Here is a 12,695-nt window from a genome sequence, read left to right on the forward strand (position 1 = left end):
AGGGAAGTAAACCATCAAGGATCCGCCTGTGATCATCCCACTTGGTTTTCCTCCTATTTAGAAAAGGCTTTTCCTTTTCAACTTCCAATTCTATTAAAAATGTCAGATACCTATGATCAGACAGAGAGCAATCATCTGAAACCTTCCAATTCCTTATGAGTTGCGAATGGCTTGCACTGACAAGCGTAATGTCCAGAACTTCTTGCATATTTGCTACCACAAAAGTAGGTTCTGAACCTCGATTGACAACTACCAGATTAAAGTCTAATATGAAGTCTAGAATGTACTCACCTCGTTCCCCAGATTGTGTGGTGAGCATTTGCATCAGCTCCGATAATTACCGGAGCGGCACGCATCATGTTAGATACCAGGTTGTTTGGTGGTGGTTCAACCTGGTCGTGCGCCATGTAGCTTGAGAGCAGCCACACCTTACCTGCACCTGTCTCCCAAGCAGCAGCTACTGTATCTTCATCGCTGTAATCAGGAAGAATGAAGATATTAATATGGTTCTTAACCAAAATGCAAGATCTTATTTTACCTGTGCGTCTTATGTACAAAAGTTTGTACTCTTTGGCGTTGAGTCCACGTATTTCGCCATTGTGTATCCACGGCTCCTGGACCAACGCAATGTCCTCCCCATATCTAGCAATGTGGAGGAGCAGGGCAGCCGAAGCTGCCTTAGAGTGGTGAAGGTTCACTTGGATCGCCTTCACCATGGTCTGGATCATATATGACCGTAACGTCGATGTCTTCTGGGTCTGATTCCAGAAGAACATCTTCATCCTCCACATCGCCCACAGCGCAGAATAGGTCCCCAACCATACTGGAGTGTGATTGGGTCTCCATTTTGTCCTCAGAGCTTGCGGGGTCATCCAGTTTAATTTTGCAGTCCATATGCTGCGGAGCTTCCAGTTTAACACCAGAAGTTTCGGGGTCGAGCTTGTCGTCACCACGGTAGATGCGCAGCTTGATACTATCGAAACCATAGTAAATTATGCTTTGCCTCTCACGTAGTGGCGCCAAGGATTCCTTGTTAAGGACTACGACCATCTTTCTATGCGCACCTTCAGGAGCGGAAACCTTTACCACCTTCCAGTTATGGGTTGGTAGATGGGGATTACCGCTCTGAATGTATGCCAGAATCTCCTCAGGTTCATGTGGTTCCGCCGGAATAACTGCGACTGATCTCGGTCTGCGAGGTATCTCGTTTACCGGGATCACGTCCAGTTTCGCGCCAGGCCACAATTCCCCTAGGGACGCAATTGCTAATTTTAGCAGTAGAGCTGAGCGCTCATTGGTACACATCATCGTTTTGCGGGGATGGACCGGGATTCTCCTTGAGAATCTTCCAGTATACCCCCAGCATACCCTGACGGATTTTCAGCCATTTCTCCTGGGAGATAGCTCCGTCATCAACACTCCTGTCGATAATAGCCCTTACCAGTGGATTGCCAGCAACTTCACTGTAAGGCCTTCTTATCACACGTGCATCTTGCTTCGGACGTTTAGTCCTCGGCTGTGGATTTCGCTGGAGCAGCTCCTCCTCTGAGCGTTGCCGTTTGGGCCCAGCAGATGCGCCTTGGGTCGCTGCATCTGCGCTTGGAGGAGGGTTTGAACTGTCCAGCTCAGTCAGTTGGGCCTTAGCCCAACTTAGTTTCGACAATTCGTCGATGTTAAGCGCATCGGCCGACTTGGATCCAAGCCGGTCGATAATGCGCATGGCGGCACGCCTTTGCACGAAAGCCCTCCTAGATGGTTCTTTGCGAATGGGGGCGTTCGGTTCTGCCGTAGTGGCGGGTGGGGCTACGGTGGTTGGACCCGAGTTCTGGTTCGACGATCCAACCTGTAGCATTTTCGCAGGGACAACTGTCTTTTCGACAGTGTCCAATGAAGGGGCTGTTGCTGGTATATTACCAGCGAGGGCTAATGCAGCTTTTGAGGTGCTCGGCTTAAAGTCCAAGGCTACCTCGCTGCTTTTAGTCAAACTGTCACCAGATGGTTGGACAGTTGACTGTTTGCAATCAGCCAGCATAGGTTTCCCCTGCTGACCTTTTGCTGTTATTTGTTTTTTGTTATTGTGTGTTGGTGAATTTTTCATTTTTGTTCCCACGAGTGAGCGCGTAAGGGGATGGACACTCCATGCAGGGACGGCTACATGGATTAGGCAAAAACTGTATTACAACCGACCCGCGCCCTGGCGTCGGAGGGGAGCTGTTAGCGACTAGTTTTCTTTAACCACTTACTAGCCATTCAGATCTTCGGCACTGCTACCAACACCTTGACCACTAAGGATTATAACTTTCAGGGTTCTAGAATAATCTAGGATCAAAGTACCATTAAGAGTCACCTTAAAAGTTCTTCTTTAAACGTTTTTTTGTTTTCATTGTTTAAAAAACTCAAAAAGTATCTAAATAAAAACGATGTTTTCTTTTATTTGCCCAGATTGACCTATATTTCCCATTTTCGATGGGAAAACCTGGAAAATTCCTTATAACTCTATGATTTGTAAATGGATTTCGCTGATTTTAAATACCATCATTTTCATGCTTCGTACGTACAGTCTGACGGACAAATATTTTTTATATGCATAATAATCAAGAATATTTTGACTTTTTGGAATTTGGGTAGGAATTCTGATAATTTCATATATTAAGTCCCTTGTTTTTAAGTCTCAGAGAATCTCAAGTTCTAACTTTTAAGTATTCTATGTCTATGAAAATCAAAAATACTATCAGATGAATAACATTGTAGTTTACTCCGACTTTGTTATCATACTCAAAGACTGACGTTTTCTTATGGTGTTTTCTTTTCTGGCATAAATGATGCATTTATTCTGCCTTTCTTGTGCTCTTACCCTTCTTTGTGCTCTTTTCTGATAAAAATGTAGTTTGGTCGTGTTCTTTTCTAATAATGTTAACCTAAAACCCTGAATATATGCAACATGTTTCACCATCAATTTAATCAAAGAGTTTGAAATGCACCACTTTTTATGTAAGCAAAAAGTATAGTTTTATAATATTTATAAGCTACATAAAAGAAAAGTGCATAAATGGAAATGATTTTTGTTCTATTGTGATCGTTAAATAAATGGTACAAAATATATGTATATGTAGGCAACATTCTGTGTCAGAAAAGAAAACACCATTAGTTTAATAAATAATTCGATACTTACTTCGATACTTATATGTAAAATTGTTTAATATAAATAGCATTGAAAGCGAGTATGACTTAATCTGTGGGGATATTCACTCGGTTATTCAAAATTATTTTCGAAAAATCTGGAACGATTGTTGAACATTAAAAAATACAAAATATGACATAATCTTCAGACCTTCAGCATTAGAATTCCGAAAGAGTGCTGAAAGCCTTATATTTATTAATTTTGCCCTTACTATATTTTTTCGCCCATAACGGTTGTACATTCTTTTAATAACTATAGTTAAATTGCTATTTTCAACACTATTTGAATTTATCTAATAGGGAATTGAGTAAAACATGTTGTTGGAAAATAAAATTAGTATTTTAAACCTTATTCTTAAAGCCTTATTCATAAATAATTATTCAAACGTTTATATTAAAATTCTGTTTTACAAACCTTTGAAAAATTTTAAAACTGTTTATGAATATTGGGCAAAGAGTTTAGACTACTGAACTGTAGCCGAACAACCTGTATTCGGGCTAGGGTTGTCAGACGGCCTGGAATGGCCTGGATTGTCCAGTTTTTTGTGTCTTGTCCAGTTTCCAGCTAAAACACAATTTGTCCAATTAAAAAATAATTTCTTCCATTTTGCAAAATATTTTTATTTATTAATTAATATTTTGTACATAAAATTTGTACAGTTATAGAATTATTATTGCAAATGTATAGTCAGTTGTATTTTTTCCTTACAGTGATTAGTACCTAGCGAGCAACCGACCGATAATATATCCTTGGTCAGCAGTAAAGAGGTAAAAATACCTCTTCAAAACGCTTGTCGAATAGTCACATGGGAATTTTTTATAATGATGATGAAGACTATATGGATGAAGGTTTGTCAGAGGCATATTTGTATTTTATGTATTACATGAATGCATGAATTTAGCCCTAGAAAGTGATTCCTTTACTATCATAAAACTGTACAGTGAGTAATCTTTTGAATTGCCTTAAAAATCGGTTAAAATATGGAAGTAAAGTTGAAACTATTTTAAAAAAGATTTCATCTCTCGAAACAAAACCTTTACAATTAGAAGCAAATCAATTCATAAAAAATGATATTGCGTACTTAGAGCAATGATATGATTTCGGAGACGAATCATTTTACAACAAAATTAAATTTTTAAATTTAAAACAATCCCTTTTATCGTGGGATAAGTTATCAAAGCTTCCAAAGTTTTAGAAATATCAAATATAATTTTTTTCAGTTTCTTTTTTCTTTATTGAATCTTTCTTATTAGAAATTTACAAATAAGTATTCAAATCTTAACCTAAACTAAAACTAAAGTTGTTATTGCCGCTGCAATATCCAACATGAGTGCTCGTTAAATGATTATCTGGCCAGATCCAGTGTTTCCAATCGCCTCAGTCGTCTATGACCCTTAAATGACAGCAACTCCCTGGCGAGGGGGTTTGGATGATCCATTAGTTTTGAAATGTATTTTAGACTGGAGAGTTTGATATCCTCACGTATTATGGGGACATTGAGATCCCTATGGATATTACTATTGCGAATGTACCATGGGGCACCTGTTACTGTCCTTAACAGTGCTGACTGCTTTCTTTGCAATTTTTCAACGTTAGATGAGGAGGCTGTTCCCCATAGCTGAATGCCGTATAGCCATATCGGTTTTATAATTGTTTTGTACAAAAGCACTTTGTATTCCAAGTCTAGAGCAGAGCGTGGGCCAATTAATCAGTACAGTTGGACTGACTTTAATTTTATTTGCGTAACCTTGGCTTCAATATGGTGGGACCATGTTAAACGGCGATAAAGATGGATACCGAGATATCGCACATGGCTCTGTTCTGGGATTTTGATATTATTTATCTGTATGGATATTATTTATCTTATATGTAACGTGAATACATTTTGTTGCATTGACCTTAATTTTCCATTTGTCCAGCCATTTTTCCAAATCGCCGATGTGAGACTGGAGTTGTTGAGAAGCTATTACGGGGTTTTCATGTGTACTTAAAAAAGCGGTATCATCCGCAAATGTAGATGTGTGAGTCAGTGCGCTCGTGGGCATATCTGCAGTATATAAAATATATAGGAACGGCCCTAGAATACTTCCCTGTGGTACACCAGCGGATATTTTTCGACGTGTTGAGATCACATCCTTTGATCTGATTTGGAAAGATCTTTCTTGTATGTAATTTTTAAGCAGTTTATGTACGTTCGCAGGTAGTAATCTAGTAATTTTGTGTATTAGTCCATCGTGCCAGACTTTATCGAAGGCTTGAGATATGTCAATAAATAATGCGGAACAATACTGCTTGCTCTCGAAGGTTTTCCGAATACGTGTAGTTATCCGATGTACCTGTTCGATAGTACTATGTTTCCTTCTGAAACCAAATTGATGGTCAGGAATAATGCAATTTTCGTCAAGGTGCACTATAAGTCTCTCAAGTAACAACTTTTCAAAAAGTTTTGAGAATATTGACAATAGGCTAATGGGACGGTATGATGTCACTTGAGTGACATCTTTTCCCGGTTTCGGTATCATAACTATATCAGATATTTTCCATGAGGATGGGAAATATCCAATACGTAGTATTGAGTTAAATATGAACAAAATAATTCTCAGTGCTGAGTTGGGCAGATTACTTATCATCGTGGTAGTAATTTTATCTATACCAGGTGATTTTCCAGCCTTAAGACCTTTGACCGTCGTCCTCACGGCTGAGAACCGGAATTTTAGTGGGGCTGGCACCACATTATTTATGACATTATCTATATATATAAAAATGGATGTTTGTATGTGGGTATGTATGTATGTATGTATGTATGTATGTATGTATGTATGTATGTATGTTCCGAATGAACTCAAAAACGGCTGGACCGATTTTGATGAAATTTTCAGGGAATCTTCAGAATAGTCTAGCGGGTAACACTGTAAGGTCAGATTTTTGATTTTCGGTCTGTGGGCGGAGGGGCGTGGCATTATCAAATTTTTACATTATACCGCTAATGCCATCTATATATATAAAAAACGGCTCCACCGATTTTGATGAAATTTTCAGGGAATCTTCAGAATATCCCAGCGGGTAACACTGTATAGTCAGATTTTTGATTTTCGGTCTGTGGGCGGAGGGGTGTGTAAAAATCTAATTTTTACATTATACCGCTAATGCCCTATCTATCTATCTATCTATATATATAAAAATGGATGTTTGTATGTGGGTATGTATGTATGTATATATGTATGTTCCGAATGACCTCAAAAACGGCTGGACCGATTTTGATGAAATTTTCAGGGAATCTTCAGAATATCCTTGCGGGTAACACTGTAAAGTCAGATTTTTGATTTTCGGTCTGTGGGCGGAGGGGCGTGGCAAAATCAAATTTTTACATTATACCGCTAATACCATCTATATATATAAAAAACTTCTGGACCGATTTTGATGAAATTTTCAGGGAATATTCAGAATTTCCCAGCGGGTAACACTGTATAGTCAGATTTTTGATATTTGGTCTGTGGGCGGAGTGACGTATAAAAGTCCAATTTTTACATTATACCGCTAATGCCCTATATTTCATAAAAATGGATTTGTGTATGTACGTTCCGTATGGATTAAAAAATGGCTGGACCGATTTTGATGAAATTTTCAGGGAACCTTCAGAATAGCCTGGCGGGTAACTGTGATAAACAATTTTGTTTACTCTTGCATATTAGGTGCATGAATAAGAAATTTCCATACTGAATTTTTTAATTCATCGGAACCAGCCGAAATGCTACTACATGTATTAACATTGAAGTTTGGTTCTCGACTTTGTCTAACACTGTACATTAAAATCGAGATCGAGATGCAATATAAAACAGATGTTTTCTAAAGGCCAGCAACGCGGACCGGGTTCAGCTAGTCTCTAATATATGAATTTGTATCATTTGGGGTAAATACATTCTCCAAGTGATTGGCAAATGCTTCGATTTTTTCTGAAGTATTTTTTGGCCATTCTCCGTTCTGAAGGCATATGGGCGACTCATATACAATAGGGCATTGCATATTTTTCACAGCTTTCCGGAGGCTATATTCTGTGTTCTTAGTAGGGTCTAAGTTTCTAAGATAATTTCTCAGGTTAGATTCTTTATTAATCTTTAAGGCGACGTGAAGTCTTCTTTGGCACTGATTAAGTTTAGCCTTTACGTTCGGAGATCGCGATTGTTGCCATTGACGTCTGAGTGTTCTCTTTTCTTTGATAAGAGACTCAATGTTTTTAGGACATTTTGAATGTCTGTAATTCCCCAGGGTGACTGGGGGCGTGGACACTTTAACGGCGTTTGTTAAAATGTCTGTAAATATATCGACAGCGGATTGTATCTCACACTCATTTTTCAATGAGATGTTTTGTGGCAAGTGTGAGCTAACATACATTTTATACTTTAACCAGTTCGTTTTCTTGTTAGGGAAACAAGAGTAAGAGTTTTCCAATTTACTTGGAACTGCTAATAACGTTAAAACTGTAGGCGAGTGGTCTGACGAGAGGTCCAGCGAAGGGATCACTGAAATAAATTCTCGTTTTATATTCTTGATTACAGCGAAGTCAATTAGATCGGGAATCTTATTGAGGTCTGTAGGCCAATAAGTAGGTTGGCCACTAGATATGGCATCTAGTCTGTTAGACGATATTGCTTCTAACAGTTGCCTCCCTCTATGAGTAATAAGGCGAGAGCCCCAAAATGTATGTTTTGCATTGTAATCACCAGCTGCTATAAATCTTGGACCTAGAGTTCTAAAATATTCGAGAAACTGCTCTCGATTAATATTATACCTAGGAGGACAATATATTGAAGATATTGTAACTCTACCATCAGGTATATTTATAGATGTGGCCTGGATGTGATCCGTTTTATATTCTGGCATTGGGAAATGTCTAATATCCTTTCTCACTAATATAGCTGTTCCACCACAAGCTCTACCACTTGGATGTTTTGTATCATAAGTATCCGTTAATTCTGAAACAGTTCTTTATGGTAAAGTGTGTTTCAGAAACGAGTAGTACATCAATTTCCTGAAGGTGGAGAAATTGTTGTACTTCATTCTTATGTTGGCTAAGGCCGTTAGCATTCCAAAAACAAATTCTTAGAGAATTAATTTTTTATTTAGCAGGATCTGCATGAGCATGCTTTGATTCTGCATCAATTGTTGAAACATATTTTGCATGTTCGTCATGAAACTGTTCATGGTTAGAATTATATTCTCAATAGAGCTTTGAGAGTTAGTGTCGGGTACTGGTACACCCTCTTTTAATGCATGTGCATATGAAAATAATGGGGTATTATTTCCATTGCTTCTTTTCATTTGGGTAACTGAACCCTCATTTGTCGTATTGGCATACGATTATCATTTATGATGCCTCTATATTCAGCACTAGAAGCACCAGTGTTTGTTTTCATTTGGGTAACTGAACCCTCATTTGTCGTATGGGCATACGATTTGTTTTGATTATTGTTTTTTATGATACTTCTATATTGAGCACTAGAAGCATCAGGAAGGCTTGGAAAGTTAGAAGCCGTATATTGAGCATATAAAGGTCTTCTTGCCTTCGTTGATTCCTGTATGCGTAGGAATACTGGGAATCCCCGGTAGTTTGCGGTGTGATTTTGACCACAGTTACTACATTCTTGACTTTAATGAATATCTCCACATCTTACACATACAGAAGGTAATTTGCAGAATGTTCGGAACTCTTGGCAATTAAGGCACTGAGGTGGACCTTTGCGCTTAATTGGTTCTTCTACAATTATTTTACGATTAAGAAGATATCTTAAACCGTATATTGGATGAGTGTCACCCTTTTTCTTTAATTGAGAAGAGTTGAAAGTGATTTCAACTCTAAAAATTGGTTGAGGAATTTTATTCTTATTTATTATGTTGTGAATGGACTTCACTTCAAAGCCTTCAGACTCTAGCGCCCTTTTAATATCATCAGTTGGCTCAGAACTATCTATAGCTTTGATGACTACTGTCAAACCTTTTGCACTTTTCAGTTGATATGTATAATAGTTTCTTTTCTCGGAATCGAAATTATCAACAATCATTCTGAAATTTTTTTCCGAATAAGTTCGTACCTTTGTCTCTTGAATATTTCCTTTACGTAGAGAGACCACGTGGAAATTCTCCTTACCTACAAGTTGGGACAATTTGTTCACCAAAGCATTTGTAGAAGGTTCGCGCAAATATAGAGGAGGTGGCTTATAGTCTTTTACAGGCTTTGCGGGTTTTTCCTTACTTTCTTGATTGTCAAGAATTGCAAAACGATTTTGACTTACCGGATTTTTCTTCGCCTGTTTTGGATTTTGTTCCAATTTTGATGTCCTAGGACTGGACTTGCGTTTAGTTATAGTGATGTAACGGTCCATTCCTGTTAGGATTTTTCCCGTATTTTTCACTATACTTCGAGTATTTTTTGGTATGGCACCAGTATTTTTTAATGTAAAACTCGATTGATTTTGCTTATCATTACCGGTTTTTATAGAGTTAATATTTTCATTACTTCTATTTGTGACATTGATCACAGTAGCATTACTATTTTCAGCAACCATTGGAGTTGTTGTTTGTTTTTCTATAATTTCTTTTATATTGTCTTCTACACAATTGTTTTGTTTTGGCGCACTAGAGAGTGGAGATCTCTCGTTTGTTGTTGTTCTTACACTTAAATAATTTTTGTGATCTTTTGGATCATATGTATTATTATTGTTGTATGGAGAGCTCACAACAATGTATGCATTATTTCCATTGCTGCTGAGCCTCCTTTCACTTGTTGGAGAGTAAGAGAAACTCATACACAAACACTACACTCTTTATTTAGGGTTTTATTTATGTTGTTGTTTTTTTTTATTACTTTTGCTTTGTTTTTTTTCTGATTGTTAATATTTGCATTAACAAACAGTTTTTTTTTATTTTTTTTGGCTGTTTAAATCAATATTTAAATATATTTATAAGTATTTAATAAGTATTTAATAAGCGTCCATTCGCTGTTACTTATCTTTGTATATATTTTTTTTTTTTGTATTTATCTTCACAATTATTTTATTTATTTGTGAGAGCGATGTAAAACACGTCTATCCACTGTAAACGGCAGAGAAACAGTTAATTGACAACAATTGATTCCACTTTTTTTTTTTGAATTTTTAACACTGCGATCTTTGATTTTTTTACATTACTCCGAAAATTGAACTTTAACCTTTTGAAAGTAAACAATTTTATTTACACAATTTTAAGGACAATATCTTTGCATTTAAAATGGAATCAAAAATTATGTTGGACTTTGAGTAGTTTCAATATTATGGGCAATTATGTGTATATAATTTTAGACAATTTTAACTAATTTTCAAATCGCGATATTTTTGAAGTAGAAAGGGTTTCCGATGATTGATTTGAGGAACCCTCTGCAACCGTAAATGTGTGGTAATTTTGATTAAAATCGAATATGTCAAATCCAAAATTAGCAGTTTTCTGTCCGGTTTGATATGGGAGAATCCACTTTTGATATTGAAACAAAATTTTAAAATTTGGATTACAATTATGACAGCTTGTATTTGACCGCCAAACCAAGTGATCGCTCTCCATCATTGTCTGTTAATAGAAATATGGTAACCAACAGTAATATTTTGGTAGCACCTGAAAGTATGCCAAGTAATTCATCCCCTAAAGCTAAAACTTACACAGTAAGTACGAACCCAATTGACCCAATTGGGAGCAATACCTAAAAATGGTCAGTCCAAAAATAGTGCACATAAACCACAAATACAAGTGGGAATTGATAGGTACATTACCGTACTGAAAAGAGGACATAGCCCAAAATCATCAAAAATTACCGAACATTTTTACTCCATAAGTAACTATACACTGATATATATCTATTTGTTGAAATTATTGGTATTAGACCGCAAAAGTACCTAAAGGTAAGAAAATTGATAGGCAAAATACCGGAAAAAGATTTTCAATTTTGCAAGCAGAAACGGCTGACCTCCCAATATTACTCAAGTCGTTTTGAAAAACAATCGCGCTTCTCTCCATATTTGTTAGCAATCTTTCGTTACTTTTTACAAAATTCTCAATTTTTTTTTTAAATTACTATAATTTGGGTATCGAAGCGATACGAAATAAGTTACTTGTTAGAATAAAATTGTATTCGATTTACTTTTGTCCAGTTTCTGTTATGTTATGATTTTAATTTCAAACCAATTTTTTTTAAGGTGGAAGCCATCGGAAGCCCCGTCAAAACATATTGCAAGAGTTACATTGAAACATTCCATAGAAATTACGAAAAAAATACATGCTTTTGAAATGGACGTTGTAGGTGAACAGGTATGTTTAATTATAAAATTTTCATTAAGATATTTATAGACGACGATACTGTGTATTAATACATTTCAAAATTAAAATATTATTGGATTCATTCGGTTTGTCAAGAAATTGTTTCAAAAAATACATATCTTGTTAATCAGTAAAATTATTTGTATTTTTTGAAAATCTAATACAATTTTTGTTTTGACGATGAAATTGTATTATGATACATGAGTTTTTGACAAGTATTAATACTTAGTATTGTAGACTGAAAATTATTTATTATTTGTTTGATTACAGATTGGACCATCATATGTACAACTCCACATGAAGTCCCCATCAATGGGACGTATAGAAGTTTTGCAAACAGTGACACCCATTGAACCCATGTTGCAAAAAGTTGTTCATCGATTTTATGCACCTAGAATTCTGGGTCCATTTATGAAATTTGTAGTGTTAGGAGAGAGCATTATGGTAATATCTGTTTTAAATTACTAATTATAATAAAAAAAAAACATTATTTACAGTTTGAACGGGATATGAGTATGTGGAATCACAAGATATTTCGAAAGCAGCCACAGTTAGTTAAAGAAGAAATGTCAGTTAAATTATTTCGCAATTGGTATTCGCAATTCTACTCCGAAAATAGTCGCCTATTTAGCGAAGCTTATGAAAATATTGATTGGTAAATTTATTACATATGTATGTATGTTTTTAGTATTAAGAACAATAATTTTTATAATGTGTCACGAATGTAATCGCAAAATTATTCAAATAAAACAAAAAGTAGGTACATATTTGAAATAAATAGATTTTTTTGTAAACTATTATTCGAACTCAATTATTTTATTTAAGGTATTTATACAAGGCAATACTGAGTATTAACACTTATCGAATTTAAAATATTATTGATATCATTCGGTATTTAAAAAAATCGTTTCGAAAAAACATTTATTGTTTACACGATAGTATTAAAATATTTTATTTCTTTGTTGATTGATATTTTCCTGAAAACTTTATTTCTATTAAATGTTTTCTTTGTTTGCCTTATTTGTATTTATAAATACATACCCGATACATATGAAAATAAAAAGTAAATCAAAAGAAGTAAGAGTGCTATATTCGGCTATGCCGAATCTTATATACCCTTCACCTTTGTTGTGGATGCATCATTATTTTTTATAACTAGTATATAGGTATGTAT

The 12,695-nt window shown here is 35.7% G+C and overlaps 1 protein-coding gene across 1 annotated transcript in view; it reads left to right on the forward strand.

The window, feature by feature from the left end:
- nvd (neverland) overlaps positions 1-12,321 on the forward strand; it is a 79,226-nt gene extending 66,905 nt beyond the window's left edge. Inside the window, exons 4-6 of the mRNA XM_065498828.1 lie at positions 11,401-11,512; positions 11,792-11,965; positions 12,019-12,321. Of these exons, the coding sequence (XP_065354900.1) occupies positions 11,401-11,512; positions 11,792-11,965; positions 12,019-12,180 (448 nt within the window). The 3' untranslated portion in view covers positions 12,181-12,321. The remainder of the gene's footprint in view (positions 1-11,400; positions 11,513-11,791; positions 11,966-12,018) is intronic.
- Positions 12,322-12,695: the final 374 nt, after the last annotated feature.

The sequence above is a fragment of the Calliphora vicina genome, chromosome 1 (assembly GCF_958450345.1).
Source record: "Calliphora vicina chromosome 1, idCalVici1.1, whole genome shotgun sequence".
NCBI lineage: Eukaryota > Metazoa > Arthropoda > Insecta > Diptera > Calliphoridae > Calliphora > Calliphora vicina.